General features: G+C 39.9%; 1 protein-coding gene across 6 annotated transcripts in view; it reads left to right on the forward strand.

Annotated features, from left to right (window-relative positions):
* The first annotated feature begins 8,412 nt into the window (after positions 1 to 8,412).
* The window catches only part of tmem260 (transmembrane protein 260), a 39,086-nt gene continuing 21,774 nt past the window's right edge, over positions 8,413 to 25,724 (forward strand). For 3 of the 6 annotated variants that reach the window (XR_005130808.1, XR_005130807.1, XM_037541903.1), the window contains exons 1-3: positions 8,416 to 9,138; positions 13,529 to 13,560; positions 15,755 to 15,906. Coding sequence is in view for 3 of the 6 variants with exons in the window: in XM_037541903.1 (XP_037397800.1) it covers positions 9,033 to 9,138; positions 13,529 to 13,560; positions 15,755 to 15,906 (290 nt within the window). In the remaining 3 variants the exon portion in view is untranslated. Of the gene's footprint in view, positions 9,139 to 13,528; positions 13,561 to 15,754; positions 15,907 to 22,914; positions 22,971 to 25,724 lie in introns of those variants that run through there. The other 3 variants (XM_037541904.1, XM_017711810.2, XM_037541905.1) reach the window with 3 other exon arrangements.

Raw genomic sequence — 25,724 nt, forward strand, 5'->3', positions numbered from 1 at the left:
AATGATCAGTCCCATTAATGAATATTTGCTCAAATCACTTTTTGTATGATGTATTTGTATTGATTGATTGATATTACTCTACTGAGAATCTCAAAAGGAACACAGTTGAATGGAACTGCTTGACATAATTTAATTCTAGATTTCATTGTTGTTGTTTGTGTGTCGATGCTATTAAATCATTATACTGCTGTCATATTGTGGAAAGGGCTCCCCAAACACTGCAAACTAAAACAAAGGCCTTCTTTCTCCTTTTAGCCTTAATACTCACATACAGAGAGATCCTATTTTCAAGGGCACTTCAGACAATATGATAAACAATAACCTATTGTGAAAGTAGTGCAGGTGTTTCTATTTATAATTAACAATAATATAATTGGCCATTAGGTTAAGATTTGTAGGCTAATATCGTCCATCATTTTCCTCATTTCACAGTTCTAGCTGAATGCAACTGTGTAACCGAAGCATTACAGCAATCTCCAGCATTTTAAAGCACTGAATAGTAAACTGTGAATAGTGAAAACATGCCTTCTTTTATATTCTCTCCAAATAAGGTTCATCTTGTGCAAAATTCCATTTTTAGGGTTCAGCGATTAACCACAGACAATCAGCCCCACGAATACGCTACGGTCGCTGCCTTGTGTTCCCCCTCCTCTTGTCTTCCCAATTCTAATTTGCAGCTCCATGGAAGCAGTGGCATGATGGCACTCTCAGCTCCATGAGAGGACAAATGACTTTAATTACAGAGTAATTGCCGAGTGTTGTGTTAATTAAATCTTGATCAGTTTAAGTAACTGGATTGCTCCCACATAGAGACCATGCTGTGACGTGCTGTCTCCCTCTCCCTCTGACTCGCACATCCTCCTTCACACATACATTCTTTGTGCCCCCACTTTGCTCTCGCTCTGCACGACGACAGGCTTTCCGTGAAAAATACAGTCGTAATGTAATATTTTTTAATTCTCCCTTTCACTGAAGTCATTAAAGTTCATTGTATTTGCTTGAACCATATCTTGGGAGAGAACCGCTCATTCAGATCTTTTCACTGTTGAGCCAAATTCATCTAGATCTACATCCTGCTCTGGTATAATGTGCTCCATTTATGGAAGCCAAGCCCTCTTCTCTTACTTGCAACGTCTTAGATTAAACAGAATTTGTTCAAAAAGGCTGTCAGCACCAACTTTCTCAGCACCACGTCGCTTCCCAAAATGGCATAACAAACATGATAGAGTCCAATCAAGAGAATGTAATTTTAGATACATGCATTATCTTTAGGTTCCTGTTGCTTTGGCCAAATTGAATCCTCTTATTTTAATTGGCCTCCATTAGGTGTTCTGCTCAAGGCAATTCCAACTGGGCCTTGCTTTTGTTGCTGCCTGTGCTCCAAAGCATCATTGCAGAATATTGATCATGATTGTCCTAATCTCTAATGATTTTAATTGGAGCTTGCTTTTAGAAAGCACAAAGAGGTAAACAGGCCTCAAAGGTGATCAAAAATGCATCTTAGCTAATATATGCATCAGGTCTGGTTTGTATTCTTCTGTGCTGGGAGTGAACAGACAAAAACAAGGCCGTTTATCTTGCTAAACAAGGGCCAAAATCAAGACAGTCTCAAATGATGCATGCCCTTAGCCTGTGATGTGTTAGGTTTAACACGAAGGCCAGTGGTGGTGATGCTTTTGTAGTAAGTCTTCATCTTTGGAATGCCCTTGCAATGTTCTTTATGCAGTAATGCTTGTGACAGACTCGACTGCCATATTTGGTAATTCAGCCACTCTCATAAATGACTGCGCTACAGTGCTATCTTCCCTGTAAGTACACTACTTTAAGAGCATTGATACACATACGATGTAGCAGTGAGCTGCTTCATACTGAAACCTTTCAATTTTGTCCACATGTTTATGTAGCTACCACAAATCGCCACAGGATTTTTCTCTCTAGAGATTTAGGGCTTTACTGACAATCCACTTGTTTGCTGTCCTCTTAAAGTTCAGATTAAAATATATTGGCAGTCTATAGTAAGTAAGCAGATAGCAAGCAATGCACCATCTGATCAGACATCCACCGAGTGGCTGTCATCTGTGCTTTAGGGAAAAAAAAACATAAGCCTGCTTTCCTTAATGCACTGAGTGGGTGTATTTATGAGGGTATAAAAATAATAAAAAAAATAACTCGAGCAATATATGGATAGACTATATTGGAAATACAGCTGTGCTGTGGCTGTCTCAGGTCTTCAAAGCAGGCTTGCCATGCAGTTACGCTGGAGAAATTACTAAACGAAAATCTGACATTTTTTCAACAGAAACAGACCAACCATATTGCTAAATAACAAATAAAAATAGCTGAAGTCTCCCCAAAAAAGAAGTGAAAAAGAGTACAAGGCAATCATTTGGCCATGTGGTAATTACTTCCCAAGGCTACTTTTCAGAAGAATCCAAATATTTGTCCTCTTTTACACTTTGTAAGATGCACTGTTCATCACACACACTGCCTTATATTACACAGTATATTAAAAGTACAATCATGATTTTTTGGGTCTTTTTCTTTCATCAAGCTTGAAGAGTTTCATGGCAAAACACTGTATATCATTTTCTAATAATTTTGGAAAGAGGGAGTTTTTAATCATAATACAGCAGATATACAGTTATATAATAATATAATATAGCTTCCAACAACATGTATGAGTCATTCTACATTGGTACATTCTCAAATGTGGGGCCTGAAAACACATTTCAGAATTTTGTTTAAAATGGATTTTAGAATAAAATCCTTTTGCTTTGTGTGAGCCTACACCCTAATTATGTTAATTTTATTGAACTCTTTGAGCATTCTATTACACCAAACAATCATAACACTAACCAAATGTTTCAACAGTGACAATATTAGTAAAATTTGAGCATAACTCAAAAATGCTAGCCAATACATCACTAGTGAACACAGCTTTGAACAACTGCACCCGCATAAAATCACAATATTTCTCATTAAAACACTAAAATGTTTATTAAATTGCAACAAATATGTGTTTCCACAGTGATAATTATTAATGTTATGTTGTAACATCAGTTACGTTGCTGATTTTCAGAGTTTGGGACACATTTACTGCTGCCTCACTTCCTGCTCTAAAATGCAGGGATGTGGCTAAAATAAGGCTCCGCCTATGGAATTCTGTGTTTTGGTAGTGACATGAAAAAGTGTTTTAAGCATGTTTTAATTTATTTTATTTTATTTCATTTTTTATTAAACTCAAATCAAATTAAACTTTTTTAACTTCACTTCAAAAGAAATCAAAAATATCTTTTAAAAAATGAATTAGAAAAATAAAAAAGCAAAAATATTTCAGTACCATTCTCACAAGTTGAAATTTAGGGATTAGAATTTGGGACAGACACCACAGACAGAAGGTACACTATAAATGAGGATTTTACATATATTTAGCTTATTTCTATCTCAATCAATGCACTGGTTTATAGCATAATGCTTGTTGGTCTGAACACTTTATTTATTTAGCACTTATTTTACAGTGGGACTGCAGTTTGAACTAATTCATTAGAATGGTCCATATAACGAAAAGGAAAAAAAGTAAAGAGGTCTATAATGTGTTATTATATCATATATCATTCACTTATATTTAATTATTTTTTTCTTAAATCTGGTAAGCGGATGGCATGGGAGGGGATAATGTGAAGGGTGGGCAGTGGGTTGGAGAAGATGGGTGGCAGGTGATGGGTAAAATAACTAAAAATATCCTAAAAATAACATCAAAGGTGTCAAACCAGAACTATGAATTGTACCAAGACTGCACAGTTGTAAGATTTGCACTGTTGGCAAATAATTCAGAATTTCTTCTCAATTAAAAAGTAGAAATGCTTTATTTATAAAATCTTAATCTAGCAAAAACATATCAGTTGGATTAGAATCAATAAGAAATAGATGAGTTTCCTTTTTGATCTGTTTTTTTTATCATTTTTTATTGTTTTATCTAGTATGACTGCACATATTCTGAAATCATATATCACGTCTGCAGTTTAAATACAAGATACATATCACTGTTGTCAGAAGAAAACCTTGTATCTTCAAAATGGTAACTTTACAGGAGAAGGAAAAAACCTACTTTTCTTTTAAAAAGTACTTGTACTTAACTTTTATGTAAGTCAATGGAACCATTTTTTTTTCCAAGCCATTTTGCGCCATTTCTTTTAGTCCATTCATTCTGAAATTTACACACAATGTAAAGAGCAATATGCATTTTTAAATTATGTCAAAAACAAAAAAACAGCAAAAACGGAGATACAAGGTTTTCTTCTGACAGCAGCAATATAGTGTTTTCAAAGTTGTCTTATATTGAATCAGCAATAACACCTTAAAAACTACTAATTTGACTCCAACACATACTACGGTGCAGCTCTAATCAACTTCACATCAATCATTTGAACAGGTTTAAAGCTCAAGTTCACGTGCTTATATTTTTGTTGCTAAGCAATCAGTGTTTGTGTACATTAGTATGAATGAACAATAATTCCAAGAAAGACAGACATAATTAAATTTGAGCAATTAAGACCGCCTTATGTTGGACCACAAATACTTTGAAATTCATAAAGGAATGTGTAAAGCGTAGGCTATGTGTGTGAGTGACAGTGAGAGAAAGAGAGAAGAAGAGTGTGAGGACAGACAGAGAGAGAGTATGAGTGTGTGTTTGGGTTGAGTGGGGGGCTTAAACACTGATTAGACAGTGTGGATGGTAGTAAGAAGGAAAGAGAGGGGGATTAGAAATTCTGAGGTGCTGACACATCTCTACCTCTCCAAGCTCTCAATTTAGGCAAGGATCAGACTCATTTAAGATAGAGCAGGATTACCGATCAGTCTAGCGTGACATTTTCATGAGGGGAACCCTTCAACTTGTGAACCTCACCACTTATGTGGCACTGAAGGGTCCACATACCACAACCACCTCCTGCAAGCAATGCCACAAAGAAATGTTAGCACAGTTAATTGTGCATTAAGTGAACTCCACACACTACGCAAGGATGTAGGTCAGACCAGCTCCTGGCTTTTTCCGTTCAGCCTTCAGCCATGACGTTTCAGCTACAGACAGCCATTAAAAGACTGACATTCCGTGAAAGAAGCAGACTGCGTTTTATTATTATCCACATTCTAGCACGCAGGGAAAACTGATGAGGTCCAAATATCACAAAGATACTGAAATCACATTTACATACCAGCACTCACAAACATTTAAAAATATTTATGCTTAGTTATTATGAAACATATAAATCTAGCTAAACAATGTATACTAATATGTAATCTGTAATCTACTCATATTTTGATTTTTTCTAGGCATTTGGTTTTTCAGAAGACAGGAAAATAAGCAAAGAGTGTCAATTACCTGAAGAGCTGAAACTGCTTAAAACTGGACTGAATTTCTTAAATCAGAACAGTCTTTAGTCACTACTGAATGCAGGGTTCAGGAAACATTTTCTAATACAAAATTAGGCACTTCAAAATGCATTATTTAGAGACTAAAAGCAAAAAATCTGCCTACAAAACTGTAAATGCCACAACAACCATACTGATAAAAAGTGTTTCCAACCAATAATTCTTATTTCTCATTAATCTGATACCTCGTTGATAATGAGCAGACTAGTAGGTCTGCCCATCCTCCTAATTTTGGTCAAGGTGAATTCTGATGTTTGACTCATCATTTAATCCTTGACAGGAGCATCTACTGCAGCCCATTCAAACAATCACAATTCAATTTAAAATTGGAAATCCAAAATGAATGTAACACATCTGCACAAGCCTGATTCAACTTTTAAAATCTAACAGAACCTCAACGGATCCAACAGTCATTTACAACATTGCTTTTAAAATTATTTACTAAACTAATTTACAAAGCATAATGAAAGAAAGAAATGAAGAACAAATGAACCAATCAGACTGTGGGTGGAAAATGAGTCCTGAAAAGTGACATTTTGCCTTATATTCTGCTTAACCACCAGTGGGCTGCCCAAAAAACACTGCCACCTTTGCCATCAATAGGCCAAAAGTGGCCTGCTATCCATTGCTACCTGGGATAAGACATGTTAACATTGATAGTAATAGCTGTATTTTTAATGTTTGGGACAGACTGGTGTGATAGTGAGTAAACTACAGATGATGAGTGGTAAGTTAGTTGGATTTACAAAAATTTACAAAAATTTACAAAAATAAATGTTAGCTGCTTTAAATGTGCTGTAATGCTAAGTGCTGGAATGGTAAGTAAACGGTAAGTTAGCTTAGCTGCTGTCATTTTTAACAACATTTTGACTGTTATGGACACTCACTGCACACTTTATTACAAACACTATACTAATATTGTGTCATACTCCCTTTGCAATCAAAACAGAATCAATTTTTCACATCACAGATTCCAGTAGATACTGTAAACATTCCTTAAAGGTTCTGGTCCATGTTGACATGATTCCATTAGATTTTTGAGGTTCACTTTCACGCTGCAAAACTCCTGTTCTACCTCATTCCAAAGGTGAAAACCAGTTTAAAACCAGTTTGAGATGACTTTTGTTTTTTGACATGGTGCCCTATCATGAAGGATGTAGCAGTTAGAAGATGGGCAAATTGTGGCTATGAAAGGATGCACATGGTTATGATGATGTGGTGATAAAATTATATAAACAGGCCCAAAGTGTGCCAAGAAAACATTCCCCACACAATTACACCACAACCACCAGCCTGTTGGCACAAGGCAGGTTGGGAAACCAAATTCTGACACTACTATGAGATTCATCAGAGCAGGCTATGTTTTTCCAGTCTTCAGCTATCCAGTTTTGGAGAGTCTGTGTACACTGCAGCCTCAGCTTTCTGCTCTTGGCTGACAGAGGTGGAACCTGACAAGGTCTCCTACTACAGAAACCCATTCGCCTCAAAGTTCAATGTGCATTCTGAGATACTTTTCTTTTCACCACAGTTGTACAGAGTGGTTATCGGAGTTACCATAGCCTTTCTGTCAGCTTGAACTAGTCTGGCCATTCTCCGTTGACCTCCCTCAACAAGGCATTTCTGTCTGCAGAAGTGGTGCTTTTCTGTTTTGTTCTTTATTACATCATTCTGAGTAAACATCTGGCACTAACAATCATACCACGGACAAGATTACTTTTTTTGGTCCTGGTGGTTGATGTAAACATTACCTGAAGCTGCTGGCTTGTATGTGCATGATTTCATGCACTGCACTGCTGCCACATGATTGGCTGATTAGATAATTGCATGAAGGAGTAAGTGCACAGGTGTTCCTAATAAAGTGCTCAGTGGATATAGATACACAAATATCTGTACATCTTTGCTGACGGATACTGATCCTGGATCAGTTACAGCGATTTCAAGCATTTACTGTTTTGCTGATGCAGTCTTTGCTGATGTTAGGGCTGACACAATAATGAAGTTAATTGTCATATGAATATTTGCAATTAACAATTTAACTGTCCTTTTGATCATTATTGGTAACTTTTACAATGCAAGCGTAAAGCAGCCAAATTGTCTGATTAGGCACTTTACCTGTTAGGTTCATTTACTTAGTAACACTGATTGTACTGTTGAATCAATACAACAGTTTCTACAGTTAGACAGAACTATGTTTAGAATTAAGAAAAGATACTTGCTCTTCACAAGAGTGAAAATATTAGCAAAAACATTCTGCCAGCATATATTCAAAAACATTAGAATTAGCTACATAGCTATCAAATAAATTAACTAACATTCAGCACTGCCCTCTAAACATGTTAGAGCACCAAGTTAGAAATTAGAACTTTTTTGTTTTCATAAGTCCATGATGAGCTCATTTAATGCCTTCTTTTATTAACAGGTATATTTGCCTCAATCCAGCACACTCAGCTCACGTTTTGTTTGTTGCACTACAAAATAACTGTAACATTTACTGTGGAAAAATGATTGCAGTCAAATAATTGCAAACAGGAGATTATACAGGACGAGCTGATGTTACAAATCTACAATACAGAATGACAAAAGACGTTGCATTGTTGATTTGACTCATTCACAACAACGAGTGAGTTAGGCCCTTGTACCCGAGTTAGGTAATATTTTCGTGTAAATTAATATAACTGTGTGAGAGTACCCAGACGGAAACTCATTTAATCCAACTGTACCGCCAAGCTCAGTGCTTTGCGTTTTGCTGAGGACCTAAATAGTGTACTAGGAATGAACTGTGGAACCTGTTGGAAGCGCCTTCTTACTTACAGAGCAATGGATGAATGACAGTTTATTTATTTAATCAAGGAAACGGTGAGTTTACAATGTATGTAAGTGCACATGCGACAGGACCGTAACGTTAACTGTGAACCTGATCACGCTACATTTCAGCGTTGTCGGTCTGCTCTTGTCCCTGATCTTTCCAGAAGAGAGTAACTCCCCCACTGAGGCTCTCGAGTCGAGCTCCCACGCCGCCTGTGCAGCCTCCGTCTACGACAGAGCGGCCAGAGCAGGAAGCGGAATTAACCACAAACCTCGGCATGCTAGTGCAGCGGTCTCTGACAGCTCGGCGCAAACCTGCAGTCTGGGAGGGACGGTTCGACCGCGGAGACGCTCATTTGAAGATTAAAGCAGGATGTGGCGCGAATTATGAACCGCACGCGCGCGAAATAAAGAAACGCGTTTTTGAGGCTGAAGTTTCAACAGTTCTGAAACGCTAGCTACATGCTAACGCTGCTGGGTCGTAGGAGCAGCAGCGTCGCTTCTTCTCCCGCTTAGTTTTCTACTGCGCTGTATTTTGATGCAACAGCTCTCTTTACCGGCAGAAGTGGGAGTTTTGAAAAACTAGCTAGGTGCTAATACTGTTACGGTCGTAGCTTCGCTCCTTAGCTCGCTATTATTCTGTATTTTGGTACAACAGCCCTTTTGTGGCGAGAAAACCCGGAGCTAGTAGCCACACAGACCATTTTCTGTAGTCGTACGGAGCCTGAACGCTCGTCGGGCCGACAGAACACAGTAAACGTGTATAAACGAGTGTAGACGGCGGGTGAACGTGTAAGATGTCAGCGGACAGGTGGTCGTGGACTTTGACAGGAGCGACAGTAGCCACTGTTACGGCGCTATACCTGCCCAGTGTCCCGCGGACGGTCCCCGGCGGAGACTCAGGTAGGCTGGAGGTGTCACGTGCGTTTGTACACACATACACACACACACACACAGCCAATCAGAGCCAACCAGAGCGTCGCTCTACATAGCGCGCGCAGCTCTTCTTTACACGATTGTGTTGCACTCCTCGCGCCTTTAGCCTGAAATGTGCACCTTTTGCCACTAGCCTGAGAAAAAACTGAGAAACTATGAGGCTGTGAAAAACACGAATGTCTCTCATCTCAGCACATCACCAGCCTGATTGTTGAGGCAGTATAATTCTACCAGTAGATGAAGCTTTTAGTTGTGTCTCAAATCGACCCCTTATTCGGTTTGTATTAAACTGACTTAGCATTCAGACATTTTCTTGAGTGGAGATGATCACAGTGCACTGCAGTGTTCACCCCTAATAACACACCACTGTGCTCATCAGACTGCAAGAGTCAAAAGCTTCGTCTGAACAGTTAAAAGGAACTTCCATTCCTTTTTTCCTTGATTTTGCAGTAGCCATGAAATAGATCCCGACATGCTAGTCAGCTCTGACAGTATATTTACAGTCAGTGGGCTACAGATCAGGTAAAACCATGGAAAGCAGATTAGAAAGGAAGTGGAAGTGTCATTCAGCTCTTTGGATACAGCTGGATTGTTTTCAATGTGAATCAAAACAGTTGACAACAAAAAATAAAGTTCAAGAAAGGTGGCAAATTCTATGTTATCACTAGGATTTAAGTTCTGCGTATATATTCAAAATGTTGGTCTTTTTAAATGTTGTATTTAGGTTTTTCAATGTATAGCCTCAAGAATATTAATTTCACATCTAAAATATTTCTCTTCAAGATGTGTGGCCACTTTTCTAAGAACTTGATGCTTATCTTCAATACAGCTTATCTTGCAATACAGGCAATATGCCAGGACAGCTATGTAGAGCTTATCAGAGCTTATTTGTGATATGTGGAGAGAATGCAGGCCAATCAAATTACTTGAATTTCTGGTCAGGGTGAGACAAAACCACAGCCTAAGCATTATTACACAGAAAAAGCAGAAGAATGCTGCAAACCACTTATTAGTGTAGTTACATTAATTATCTTTACCCTTCACAATAATTGCAACAGGTAGAGTACCGAAGAATTGATATGAAATGTAATGTCTGATGTGACTAATGTGCAAAGCAGTGGGTGGACCTTAGAGAAAGTGTACTTGATAAAAATACAATGATGAAATAGCTCTGGTAAGCTTCAGGATGCACCAGCCAATATTGGCCTCCTCAGAGAACGCAGTAACAAGACATTTGATTGGTCATTTTGTTTAATAGCTGATGACGTTTGCTTAATTAGCTTTATAACTTATTATTAAATATAAGAAAAACTTGCAGAAATGCTTTGAGTCAAGGATTGATTGACTCGGAAACACACCGATAGTGAGATGTGGCCCACTGGTTATATGCTGTTAATTTTTTGCTGTTAGACTATCAGAAGTCTGTGTAGGTAGGCAGTCATTTGGTTTTATGGCTACTCTGCTGTTAAAGTCGAGTGTGTGAGGTTCTCAACGTTTCAGTAAATCTACTTGTCTTTATAAACTTATAAGTGAACTCTGTTTACTTATCAGATCCTTAGATCATGTCTAAGTAGTAATGTAACTCATTTTTAACTGTTACTAGCCAATTCAATATTAAGTGTCACTGGAGTGTTGGAGTGACTAGATCTTTGCAGGCCTTGAGCCGTGTGTTCAAGATTGGGAACATGCAGTGCATCAAAATATGTGTAGGCAAGGCAGCAAAAACAGGAATGTTCAGACTTGAACAGAGAACAGCATCACTATTAGTTCCTTGTTCCGAGAGCAAAGACTGATCCTTAATTTAGCAATTTGTCCAGCTTTTAGGGCCTCACATAATGCTGTGGCCCTTTGCTGTGTTCTTTATCTTCTAACTTGCTATTGTAAATCGTAAATTATTGTGTAACACTAAGTTTAATTGTTGTCAACCTTGTAATGATTCAATAATAATTCAATTTATGTGCTATTTTGGATGTTTTTTTTCTAGGAATATGCATAGCAATGCTAGATCCAACTGCCATTGCGCTTTCCATATAATGCTTTTGTAAAGAATCGCAGTTGATATACCAAAAAGACCAATTTAAAATCTTAGCACTGCATGCTACACAGAAACAAATCTAAAAATCAGCTGCTAAGTCAGTGTCCCAACACTCGGCATGCCTTTCATATGTATGTGTCAGAAGAGACTTGTGAGGATAGACTCCTGCAGGTTAGGGCCCCTGTGTATTTTGTTGACCACAGTTGTGTGGACTGACAAAGGCCAGGCTTACATAGTGTAAACACAGAAATATGCTTGAGCCAAGCTTTTATTAAAAGAAAAGCTTCTTTTCAACAAGCTAGGTCAGAAAAGAAAGTGTCAGGCATACAAAAAGCTGAAAAGCTGTTCTGTTAGCTTTTTCCCTGCTATGAATCTCCCCTTGACCACCACCCCAGAATGTTGGTATGAGGGGTGTTTTTGGAGGGGGGTTAAAAAAAAAAAAAAAAAAAAAAAAAACCCACCGTAGCCCCTGAGCGTGGCGTTTAGGGACAGTGCAGGATGGTGGTGTGATAGAGCCAGCTGAATACTCGGCAGAAATTCTCCAGGTCTCCGTCTCGCAGCCCTAATCCCTTTAGGTGTGCTGCGCCCTGGAGAGGCTGAGCGGGCGCCCCGCGGGACCGCTGTTGTCTAGGAATGCGAGTGTGGAAATGATGGGGATTAAGGGGCAGAAAGGCTGCTGTGGGTGCCCAGTGCTGTGCTATCACAAAGACACTTGGCTCCTTCCACTGCTGCCCCGCTTTCACTGCATTTCCCCCACTTTGCTTTTTTTAGAAATTGCTCCTCACGACCAGGCCTGGCTTTGCTGCTCCGGACTTCAGCATCATATGGCGAAAAGAAATGAGAGATAACTTCACCTGTCAGTGTATATACCATGACAAAATGTGATTAAAAAGAAAGCTGTGCAGTTGGAGATGCGGTAGGCCTGACCTCAACATGTGTGAGTTGGTGTGTTTGTGTTCATGGCCTGCTCTAAACAGAACCCTGAAAGCAAAGAAAATTCCGGCACTGAAGAGTGAGGGGCCTGCACGCACAGATAGAGGAGTTCCAACATGACAACAAAACAGACAACCGCCAGTGAAATGTTGGAACTGCCTGCTAACGATTTCAAAATTCAGTGATGCACTGAACATTTAGGGTTGCATCAGAAAACATAGTTTATAGGATTTTCCAGTGGTGAGACAGTGTTGCATCAGACAGCATTTCTCAGATTTTAACCACATCTTAAGTTTCGGTCTGTTTACAGATAGTGAACCTTTAGCCAAGAAAACTCAGGACAGTATTTTAAATGAAGAATGTTTACTAAGAAATTGTCTTGCGTTTCACCTTCTCCTTCTTTTCTTGAAATTTAAGTGCTCTTGCAAACAACACCACTTGCTCTGTCCAATAGATGACACAGTTTAGTGTTAATTACCAGCATTCAGCCAAATGACTAGCTGTTGCCAGGAAACAAGTAACAAGTTAATTTGTTAAGAAAGAGCAAACAAAGTGTTCAGCTATAGTCAATATTCAGTTCTGCTCTTGCGCTCCTTTGAGATGATATTCAGCGAGGCAGTGAAGAGGAAAACTCCTGCATAATTCAGTGTTTTCAACATTTGTTTTTTTTATGACTTTTTAAATGACATTTTATGACTTTATATACATAAAAATCACAAAAAATAATTTCTTTGGGCACTGTTTTACCTCACAGCGCCCTGCATGTAAGTGTCTGCCATCAATAATTTAATAATTTGTATTTAAAAAATACATTTAAAATACATTTAAGGACAAAACGTTATTGATAAATCATCAGTGTCTGGCAGTGTACTTGTAAACATTGCATGTAATAACTTTCTGAGGTGTAGCTTTTAGATGAATTGAACTCTTCAGATGTCTGGTTCCTGTCACCACAGCTGAGAACAGTTTTTTGTATGTGGCTTTGAGTGTCAGATGTGTGGTAATTTTTTTTTTTGGGTGGGGGGGGGTAAAGGAGGGACTGTGTGTGTGTGAGAGAGAGAGTGTGTGAGTGTGTGTGTGAGTATTTGTGCATATGGAACATGTGCAGTGTACTCTTGCAGACTGGGGAGTATGGGAAGACTGAATGCACTTGCCTGTGTGTGTGTGCCTGTGTCTGCATGGGGATCAGGGGAGCACACGCGATGGAAGAGAATGAGCGTGTCGCTTAGGAAATGTCACACTGGGAAGATTTGCAGGTTTTGATCCGGGCAAATTAATGCAAAACCCCAGTGCAAGTATTTGATTTGGGAAAACTTTCGGGAGCGGACTTGTCTCTTAATAATAATTATTGGGTTTACATTAATTTCCCTCTCTGTTTTTCTACCACAGGAGAGCTGATCACGACTGCTTGTGAGCTGGGGGTAAGCATTAGCCGTATTGTTTAATCAATTCACTCATTAACTCTTATAAGCATTAAGGAAGTTTAATTAAGTATGGGGGGGGGGGGGGGGGGGGGGGAGCTGATTAATTTACTTTTCAGGCTACAGGTTTTTTCTTCACTCCCTTTTCTGTGCACTTCTTTTTACTAAGTTAGGACTAGAGAATGCTATAATTTGCAACCCTGTTCTTCAAATCCAATTAGACTGAATAGTAAGGCAATGGCTTTTGTAGGCTTTGCCTTATGTACGGTATAAGGCTTATTATACTCCAACCCCTCTTCTTTTTGTGCGTGTATGTGTGTGTGCCTGTGTAAGCCGCAAAGAATGAACTAAATCGGGTTACCAGTTATAATAAGTTTTATTATTTAATAAAGTTTATTACGCCGCCATGATCCTTTTAGGGAGGCTGTGGCAGTGTCAGTATGCCAGTAATCCCTCCCTCTGTCCGTGTGGCCTGCTTGCCTGCCGGCTCTCCCCAGGGTTAGAGGGGTCTCTCTGGGGCAGAAGGCCGGCGGCCCTCCCCTCCTGCTCCCTGGAGTCCCGGATCCATCCTGCCTTAAAGCTCCCTGCGGCAGGGCTCTCGAGCTGTGTGTTCTACACGTCTGTTACTGTACCACACGCACGTACGCACACAGACACAATAACACCTTTTCTCCTTCGGCATGCACTCTCACAACACGTGTGCCCTGCATGATGTCATCTTCACCGTACAAGTGGAAGCATTTCTGCCACACACAACATGCACATATACACACCACACAGACACACACGCCTCCATTTCCACCTCATGCTCACCTTGTTGGCACAGCAGAATGCCCTTCCTGACCCTACCATCTGTTTGCCATACTGTCTCTGTTTCTTCTGTCCTCTCTCTGTCCTCTCTCTCTCTCACTCTCTGTCCCTCTAGTCTTACAACATTTCTGTTCTCTCTCTCTCTCTCCAGTGAACTGGGTGTACCCCTTGTGTAAAGCTAAAAATAATCAGATCTGTGTAAATTACAGCTGCAATGCTTAGTCAAGTCAAATTAGATGTCAACAGCGTTGATTATGTGTCATGCGTGACCACATTTGTTCCTGTAAAATCATTTTATTGGTTTCACTCTGTAGTTAACTGGAGCTCATTTTGCTGCTGTGTTTTCTATCACAGTGTAGTGGTAGTTTCTGACATAAACTGAATAAAAATCATAGAGTTTACAGCTTTGTTAGATCACATTCTTTATATATCAAATAAATGCAACAGCAGCATTTACAAATCAGTAGATAACAGGAAATAGGAAGACACACCCACATCAACCTTAAAGAGTTAAAAATAAAAGTATTCTGTGATGCTTTCTAATGTTTCTAGGACACTTGAAGTCATTCCGCAAGGCACTACAGGAAGTGTAGGGGGCGATAAGGCTTCTGTCATTTTATTACACCATCAAAGAAGAAATTGCTTGTTGCAGTGACAGAGCTTAGAAGGTTGGTGGCACTGTGACAAGGAGTAAAGTGAGAGGAAATTGCAGAAGATATAATTAATCAGAATAATGTAGAATTAAGTTAATTGTTAGTTGTAGCTCTAGTATAAATTGCGGTCAGTGATTGTAGATGGAGCATGGCTGATTGTGGTCCTAGCTGTCACGTTGAATTCACTAGGTCATACTCTTCCAGTTTTCTTGAGGGTTCCCTGTCTTCAAACAGCTCTCTCTCTCAGTCTCTCTCTTTTTCTCTCTCTCTCCCTCCTCCCCCCCACACCCCCGCTCTCAGACATCTCCTTACTCTAGAGTGTGCTACGTTTTCTCAGCCTGCCGTGACTGTGTGTGTTATCAGGCTAGTAGGAGTGAGACAGCCTTTAATAGCTCAGCCCTTTATCGCTCCTGAGGGGACTTAGCGCCTAATTGCTGGGAAGGCAAGGAGACAGGAGATCAGGGTTTTGGAGGGTGATCGGGAGGGGAGGAGGAGATGATGTGTGCGTGTGTGCCTACCTGTGTGTGTGTGTGTGTGTGTGTGTGTGTGTGTGTGTATGTGTGCAAGTGATATGGAGAATAGTACCAAACCATAACTTGTGAACATGGCGCTGCCCTCTAGTAGAGAGCAGGAGGAGCATGGATGAGTAGATCAGGTCTCTTACAGACTCTTGACCTAAACTGTTATCTTAACTTTTTTTAATTCTGTGTTTTTTGTTTTTTTTTTCTCAGGTGGCCCATCCCCCTGGATACCCTCTCTTCACCATGCTGGCCTTTCTAGCCCTTCATCTATTGCCAGGCAGTTCTCCTGCACACAGCATCAATGTGCTGTGTGCTCTGCTGGGGGCAGGGGCCAGCGGGACTCTCTGCTACACTGTCTGCAGGTAAGAACCTGCTGTGTCTTTTCAGTGAGCCCTAAGATGGTCTGCCACAATATGTATCTTATTTACAATGACTTAGTAATTTTCATTTTGCTGTTGTATATTGTTTATATATAACAGCAAAATGAAAATTAATAAGTAATTTTAAATAGTTATGAAGCAAGCAATCCAATGAACTACATGCAAAGTGCATTCTTGTAAGAGCCTTCAGACAGCCACAGCTGTGGAAAGTGCTCTTAAGAAAGACAAACACATGATGATAAAGGCCACTACATTTTCTGTCATGACTGATGCCAATGGAAAATAACTATCTACAGGACTGTGGGCGGGGGCAGGCTAAAACGTTTAGGTTGGGTGTGGGAGCAGAACAAATTATGGTTTCTGCATGCAACAGCAGGATGAAGTCTTCCATTTGTTGAAAAATTATGTCTGTAGAACTTGGTTGCAAGCAGTGACAGTTTCCAGTATGTGGCAAATCATTGCTGCGTGGCAACAGGAAACTGGCTTAATTCTTTGTGGCATACTTTCAACAAGGTGCTAGAAACATTCCTCAGAGATTTTGTTTATTTATTTGAGGTATTGTTGCCTTTCTGTCATCTCGAACCAGTCTGCCCATTCTCCTCTGACCTCCCACATCAACAAGGCATTTTCGTCCACATAACTGCCGCTCACTGGATATTTTCTTTTTTTCTGACCATTCTCTGTAAAACCTAGAGATGGTTGTGCATGAAAATCCCAGCAGAGAAGCAGTTTCTGAAATACTCAGACCAGCCCGTCTGGCACCAACAACCATGCCATGTTCAGAGTCACTTAAATCACCTTTCTTCCCCATTCTGATGCTCGGTTTGCACTTCAGCAAGTTGTCTTGACCACCTCTACATGCCTAAATGCAATGAGTTGTAACCATGTGATTGGCTGATTAGCTATTTGTGTTAACAAGCAACTGAACAGGTGTACCTAATAAAGTGGCCAGTGATTGTAGCTCGGAGTGTTGTTGTCAAAGGTATCAAATTAATCCACCATCAACAAAGATAATCTATGCCGTCGATTTTCAGTCTCTGTGTTGCTAACAGATTTTTTTTTTAAATCGCCCTGCTTCTGCTTCTTAGCCAGTGCCTAAAGAATAACCGATAGAACTGGTGGTCTTTAATAATGAGTAACATGCTTTTGTGCTTTCAGCTTGCCAAGCTGCTGAGTAATAACTTCATGTTACCAAATAATGAAAATATTCTATGGGATGAGAATTATTTTCACTTTGGACATCAGTGTTTTTGTGTGTGCATGTTTAATTGTTAATAACAGATGCAAGGTAAATCTTTTAATTATAGACAACAAAGGTTATTTGTAGAAGTGCTTTAGGACAAACAAACTATCTTATGAAAATAATATTGTATAATTACAATAAATTTTTAGAATAAACAATATTTGCAAAGTTTTTGTCTAAGGATTTGGTCAGAACATTTCAAAAAGGCATTCTGAATATTAATATTATTATAACTTTATTCTCAATGTTATACCCTTTTCTCAGTCATTGTATAAAATAAAGAACAGTGCTTTAGATTCTACAAGTACATTTTTGCAAATTTATGAAAATTACTTGAAAACTGATGTTATATAGTACTAGCATCATTTTAGAGATTTACATCAACAACAAAAACAAACAAAATTACTGTTATTACATATACAGTCGTATGCAGCGTGTGCAAAAGTTTATGTGCCTCGGTCAAAAATACTTTGTTGATATTCTAAGTAAATAAGTAAAATAAGTACACATTTTCTGAGAACACAGTTCTTCACATTTTGAAGCACAACACAATTTTGTGAAGTTAACAGAGTAAAAAAAAATATGGCATATGCAAATGTTATAGTGCATTTCTTATTTTATGTTTTACTATTTTCTAATATATATCACCAAATATATAGAAATTATGCACTAAAATGTGCTTAAATATGCCATATTTAAATTTGTTTCCTGTAGTAAATCTGTTATTTTCATTTCAAAATCAACAAAACCTGTCTATCTGATCATAAAAACTTTTGAAAAAGGTAAAAAGTTTAACATTAGCAAACAGCTGACACAATGAATAACAAACTTTCTGGACCAGATGGAAACTTATTCAGACTGCAACTGTAGGTAAGAACAGGAAACACTTAAATCTTATTCAGTATGTACTTGGGAAAATTGTATTATTACTGCCATTGTTTTTGTCAGCCAGTTGGTCTGTTCTGTTTCATGAGCTGCCTCCACCATTGACTGGATATGAGTAATCCATCTGAAAATCTTGCCAACCTTTAGTGTTTAAAACAATAAAATGTGCAGGGCAGGGGTACTCCAGGACTATGGCTGTTTTATGTAATGAATTACAAAAGGAATGCATTTTAAAATGTGATGATTTGAAATACAAAGGACACCCATTTAGTATGGCATAGCATATGCATGGTATTTATTGCTGCGTATGAAACTTGTATATAAACCATGCACTATGGCCGAACTGGCGTTGTTAATCTCAGTATATTCACACTAACACAATTCACTTTTGCCACTAATTACTAAAGAGGAAAGGCCATCTCTCAAACACAGTTCATTTCAAGCCATTTTTCTCTGTCTACCACCTACTGTTGCTGTTCAATTTTAAGTATATGTCTAAACATGTGCTCATGTTGATGAATGTAACTGCTGTGTAGGACTCCCTAAATGACGTAAATGGTGTATGGCTTGCCTGAGGTCAGAGGACCCACTTCAATTAGTATTGCAAAAAAGGCTGACCAAAGATTTGGCCTGTGGCTACATGTAAAATGCAGCCCCTGCTCTTAATCCCAAAAGGATTTAGATCTAATTTTGGATTAGCGAAACTAAAAAGTCATTACCCATAGCCCATGCTTCCCCCTTCCTCTTCCCCTCAGCTGATGAGTGCTAAGGATTTCAGCGTAAACTCACTCTCTCTTGCTCTCACTCATTCTCTCTTGCTCTCTCTCTCATTCTCTCTCTTTCGCTTACGCAGATATACACATACTCTTACATATACTACATACAATCCAACCCTAAAGCCCTCTTAGCCTTAATTGTCAGTATATAATCTATGTTTTCAATTGAAAGCATAATCGTAATAGGTTTTGATGGTTATCTGTCTGCACTATGGCTGAGGTTTTGGCCCTCACGCTTGTCTGCTGGGCTGCGAGCTGTAGCTGGCAGGCGCAAGATGCCAGGGCTAAGGGGGGGGGGGGGCGTTTCGGGGCTTCAGAGTTTCCGGCACAGTCTGGGACGCCCTTCTGGGTTGGCATTGGGGTCCTCAGGTGCTTGGTCCATGCCCAGTGGGTGTGCTGAAGTGGCATACCACACGCAGTAGGAGCACTACCGGGCAGGCCTGTCCCCAGACTGCCACCCTGGCACCTTACACCACATCATTCTGTGGGTGACCAGCTCACTCCATCCTCTCAGAGTTGAAGCTAGGAATGGTAACTGCTTTGATTCTGTGTTATTTAATTACGTTTTCATAACATTGAAATCGGTAATTGCTGTTGTCATTAGTACAAAGCAATGTGCATTGTTAATATCCTGTTAAGGGAAAAGCATTACTTATTTGCATGAGCCTGCTTATTGCTCTCCCTCCTTTGATGAGCAAGGACAAAATACCATTTAAGTTTCTATATAAACTGTATGGTAGATAGTGTAAGTTAAGCAGTTTCTTTTTGGTTTGCAGTAGCTTTCTAATGGCACATGAGTCAAATTTACTCTCCATTATTTCAATTCCCAAATGAACAGTAATATCAGACTTTAGGAAGATCCTCAGTATTGTGAGTCTTTGATGTTCAAATTAGGTGGATGTCTGCCTGTAGAATTGCAGAGTGAGCACTGATGGGCTTGGAAGCCATTTCTTTTCAAAGACGAAGTTCCCCGCATCTCACACCCAGCACTCGGCCTCCCTTTGATTTGTCAATTACAGAACACTCTTCTAAACCACATGGTTTGATAGCCAAATTGCATGTCTTATTATGTTTCCACACTGGTGCCTGACAAGCCTTTGAGGATGGCCGGCCTCAATAATAATGGTAATTGTTGATTTCATTGCATTTAAAACTTCAGGGAATATGTATAATTTCTTGTGTTGGAAAGAAAATTTAACTCCAAGTTCACAAGAACTATTTTTGAACCCATACAGAGGAATGATATAAAACTTTAGTGCAGCTGTCTTGTTGATTCTGAAACAACTTTTGAAAACTGACACAGCAAGCCTTCCTTCCAGACAAATATTTTCTTCTTTAAGTCATCCTTATAAGTCCCACAACGGGGAAATTTCACCTCCACATTTAACCCATCCGTGAAGTAAAACATCACATACACACTAGTGAGCACACACACACTAGGGGGCATTACTGTCCCATATGCAGGTTTGCGTTAAATTGTGTTGCTCATTAAAGAATGACGCCCAATGTCTGCTATAACTCATTATGCAATCCTATGTTTATGGTGATAGTAATTGTGTAAGCTAATCTGTAATGTTTTAGTGGTATGTTTTTAAAATAGTAATACCTTCATAGTAACCAAACAAGGCATGAATCAGTGATGCATATGAAATTGGTAAACAACTATCACTCAGCATTTTCCACACCGTCCTGAGATCTTAGTTACATAACAGAAACAGCCAGGTGGTCTGAAAGGGACTCCACCCATCACCCACCCCCAGTCTTGTCTTCATGAAACCTGTGAGGGTACACAACTGCCAAGATCAGGTGGGTTCTATCCCGCGTGAGGCAGCTGATTACACAACTGGCTGGGCTCCAAGGCCCACCTGTCTCGCTAGTTCTGTGTTTTTCTAAGGGCCTTCACCATATGGCTGTGACAGTACTTTCCTCTGCATCGCCACTACATTTCACCCAGCCAACCTGCAGCGAGCCACCAGGGGATAGGGCTCCAGCGAAAGGTTTAAACGAAGGTGTTCAGGTTAATTTAATTTTTGTTTGTTAATTCCAAGGTAATGGTGTGTATGTTAGTAGTGTTTCGACTGTGTTGAAGCTTTATGAAGCAACTACTCTGGATCTGTTTTGAGAGCATGTTAGAATTAAAGCAGCATGTGAGCTGGCTACACGTTTTCTCACACCTCTGTTGTCAGGTAGAAAACCGTCCCAGGAACAACCGCTCTTGGCAGCTTAAGGCCTGGAGAACATATGTCTCCATTTATCGGCCTAACATTTAAGATGCTTTGGTTTATGGCCATGCGTTTGTTGGTGGCGACACTAGCATTATTATGTACAGTTTTTATTTTGGAACATCACCTTTAGCTTATATAATGAATGAACTGAAGAACTCCTTAAAGTTCAACCTTATCCTTACAGCAGGCAATGCTTTCTAACTGTTGAGATCATTTCTTTTCTGTCATACGGAGAGCCCTCTTCCCTCCTTCTCATTTTTTACCACTAGTAAATGGCCACCCCCAGCATGACCAATGGTTCATTTAACACACATGCAGTAATACATTTTAACAGATGTTTAATGAAGATGTCGTTTCCCTCATTACCCCATTCAGAATAGGGGGAATATAGTTATTTTACACTATTACGCTATTACTTTAATTTCTCCTAGCCTGGAGGCCTAAGATTGTGTCTGCCACACTGGATGTCAGTATTACCCTCATATTACAATTCTCAGTCTCCACAGGCACTTCGTAATAGCAGTCACCAAGCAAGGAGAGGATCAGCGTCTGCTTATTACCATACATCCCGAATTAATACAGTCTATAGGGCTGCTCATAATGCAGGATCACTGATGGCTAATGACTTTGTTGAAGTAATGATGGTGAAAGAAATTGCTGAATGACATACACATTTTGATTTTCTATTATGAGTGTGTTTGTTCACATGGTGGGAGTCGTTAGGGGATTAAAGATGGCATTCTGGGTGGAAAATGTGTCGGTGGCTGTATTTATTGTTTGGGGAGTGATTAATTTTTAGCACACACTGTGCAGAATGTCCTGTACTGTCCTGTAGGCGGAGCGTTTCTGTCTGGTCTCAGATCTGCTCATAAGCACTGCATATTTAAGGTCCAGTGGTTTTACAAAACAGGTTTCACAAAGGCTTAGTTTTGGTTTTTGAAACAAAAACTGTGTTTTTGAGCCACACATAGTAAAGTGTGATAGAATTTTACATTGTTACTGTGCTTTTTTAAAAATTTATTTATTTTTAATATGCACAGTTACATTTCAGAAAATGAAAATCTAAACAGTGGCAATGATGTGCTCATAAACACACAATAAAAACGAATAGTCATTTTTTTAGGAATTGTCATAAATTTTTCACTTAGGCAAAAATGCTGTCAACCCATGGTGGGCTTTCTCATTATTTTTTTTTTTTTTTTTTTTACCATTGTCACAATTACATCTAAAAACACAGAAGGTTCTCTGGTCTTTTTGGTTAGTAAATAAAATGACTATATCTACATTGTAAGAGATTGAGACCCCTGGTTCCTTTTACCACCACTGTAAAAGAAAACACTTTCCCTCTTCAGGATACTGTAAAAGAAAGAAAAGAGTTAGCTTTGGTTTATGCTGGTGTCTATTTCATTTTAACTCCTCAAATGGCCACGCCCCACTGGTGGGCCCAAGGTTTTATTACATATTTCTATAACCAGAATAGCTTTTCCCTGCAGTTCCTGAAAAATAAGCATTAAAAGATAATAAACCTGGAATTTTATGGGCTTAACATTTTGTAGTGTATTGTTTTATGGTCTCTGCAAAAAGATCTGTGACATTTTTATTTGAGCTTTTTCCTCATGTCAGGTTTTTACCATAATGTTTACAATAAAAAAATTAATATGTACTTCAATTAGTGATGTCTAAGTTAACACATTTAATATCAATTAATATCATTGTGCTAAATTATTATATTATATATATATTATATATTATATTGTGTATTATATACACAGCATTAATTTTTGGTTCCATTGTAGAATTTTAATGCCATTTTCTGCATTTTGATCTTTCCTTAACATCTGTAGTTTCAGCCTGATGCCCAGCTGCTCACACTTTGTTTCTGTGACACTGCTACTGTGGTCTTCTCAGATTTAATTGGTAAGAAGTACTAATAATGGCTCTCTTGATAAAAACAGTATTTCCAGCTACTGCAGTGTAACTTGTTTATCACCAAAGAACGTTGAGTCATGTCACACTGGTGATGCTGGCTGTATTGGTAACATCAGTAATGCTAGCACAGACAGACACCTTTGGCAGACTAGACTGGGCAGTGCTTGTAAGAGAACTATGGATTAAAAAGCTGTTCTGGAAAGCTCCAGTTCCTCTTGGAACAACATGTAGACCAGCACGAGAGTGAAACTCTGTAATAGTGGAGGAGATGGAACCACTAACTGTATATGTCATATAAACCCTCATAGGCTGGAACAAGAAGACATAGTTGCTCCCACTGAATGTTGGCGATGAATATTGAAGCACTATGTTCATCCTGTCAATCACATGATTTTCATGTTCAGATTCACCTGAACTGTGCATTCACATGATGAAAATAATATTGAATTACTGAAAGTAATACCTATTCCTATTCAGCTTGTCTGCTCATATAGCTTAAACAAATTTATTTTTAATGGAAAATTTGAGCAGATAAGAAGAATGCAGTTAATTGTGATTAAATACAATTAATCACTGTATATATTTTTGTTTGACAACATACACATGTAGCTGCTAAATGAGGTAATAAACTTCAAATGTTCTGTGAGGCACTGTCAGGGTGTTTTTCATGAATTGTAACATAATTTTCATCATGCCACTTGGCAAAACAGTGCGTCAGACATTTAAGTGCATTCCTACATTTAAAGCTTGTCATTTAACTCTGCTTTAGAAAGCTGAAAGCTAAATGATGTTTACTAGACAAGCAGACTGCTTAGTCTGACACTTTTGAATCCCTAGTGACAATGTCTAATGAAATTTTTAGATTCATTTAGATACTGATTTAATATGATACCATTTTACCATCCATAGACAAATACAATTGTGCACCATTACCTAACGCTAATATTGATGTTAGGTGTATAAATTCATGACTGCATAGCCAACTCTGTCTCCATGAGTGAGTGGTTCGGAGTTACAGAGACCACACACACACACACACACACACACACACACACACAACCCACTGAAGCATTCCGCGCAACACAGACAGATAAGAGCAAGCATGCCTCTGATGTTGCACTCCAGTGTCACTCACTCTCCCTTATCACAATGGCGAGAGGGAGAAAATCAGAGAGAGGGAGAAGGAGAGGCCCAGGTGGTCTTGCACGTGCAGAAACATGAGATGTGTAACACGCAGCCTGTCAGACACCTTCCCTCAGACAAAGTGACACTTTGAAATAGAGAGATGTCAAGCGTTTTCGGAGGGATAGAGATTCAAAGAGGAAAGAGTGAATGTGGCTGAGTGTTCCTGTCAGCCTCACTTGCTGATGTGGTGGGGGGGTTTAAGTCGGGCTGAACGTGATATTATTTCACACTGAGGACCCCTGCCTCTGGATGGCACCCCCTACTCCAGCCCCCCTACCAGCCCTCCCTCCCTCCTGTGTGCTGGGGGTTAATTGGCACACAGGGGGGTTGAATTGAGGGTGCGGGGGGTCCTGTACCTTCACCAAAGCACTTCTTTACTTCCATTCCTCCTCCCCCTCCTGTCTCTGCCTGCGCAGTAAGGAGGGGTAGAAAGTGGCTGATATCACCACATACACCCCCGGTACTCTGTGACAACCCATTAGCTCAACTGCACACGCTCACACTTGCATACACTCAAAATGCTCCGTATCATCTGAGATGAAAAAAGAAAAAAAGAATAAGGCAAGGAGTGTGAAAATAAGGAAGGTGGTGGTGGTGGTGGTGGTGGGGGGGGGGGGGCTTGGGTGGGGGGTGGGTAAGGAAGGAAGCAGTGAAGTAGTCAGTGAGCATGAGAGTTCTGCCCCCCCCTGCTTTTTTTCATCCTCAGCCTCCTCTCCTTTCTGTTTTTTTTTTTTTCCCGACTTACTTTGCTTTCCCTGCGAAAGCTCCATTGTTCCCCTTCCCCTAAGTCTCATCAGGCCCTTTTGTGGCCGACTATCACAGCGGCAGGCAGAACGGGCGCTGGAAACGTCTAAATGGTATCATGGCTGGTGATTAAGCGCCGGCGCGCTGCAGCAGCGCCGCCGCTGCTTATGAGTCAGGTCTGATAAGGCGGGGGCCCTGCTCTCTACTCAATTTCAGATACCGTTAATGGAATCTGTCTTGTGCGATTGTAATGTGAGAGCGCCTAATTTGCCATGGAGCTTGAAGCTGTCAGCGGCGAGGGATTGCGGGGTCAGGAGGGACCTGGCAGCCGCTTGGCCCGCGGCGTGTATCTGCGCCGCTGAATAGAGCAGCTCTCCGCCTGTCACTTAGCTGATAGGCTGATGAGGACTCTAAGCCACTCGCTACAATGAGGAGAGGGCCATACTGCCTGACTACTACCCCCCCCATCCACTACCCCCCCCTTTAATTGTCAAGCCCGCAAAAATTTTCCAAGCCAGTGTGCTGCTAGACTGGGCTGAGTTTTTTTTCCCCTCCTAGCTCTCTCCAGCTCTCTCCAAGCATCGTTCCCAACTTTTTTTTAACCCATCCCTTCATTTATATCCACTCTGGTCTCATATAGATTCTGCTCCCCTCCCTCTCTCTCCTGGCTTCCTCTCCTCCCTGCACACATTCAGATTTGTACCCTGTTTTTTTTCTTAGCCTCCCCTTTGCCGCGTGTGCTTCCTTTCTGTGTCTCACCCTGCGTGTCTTTCTAATAAGTGGTGGGTCTTAGCACATGACAGCTTATCCCAA

The sequence above is a fragment of the Pygocentrus nattereri genome, chromosome 10, assembly GCF_015220715.1.
Source record: "Pygocentrus nattereri isolate fPygNat1 chromosome 10, fPygNat1.pri, whole genome shotgun sequence".
Taxonomy (NCBI): Eukaryota; Metazoa; Chordata; class Actinopteri; order Characiformes; family Serrasalmidae; genus Pygocentrus; species Pygocentrus nattereri.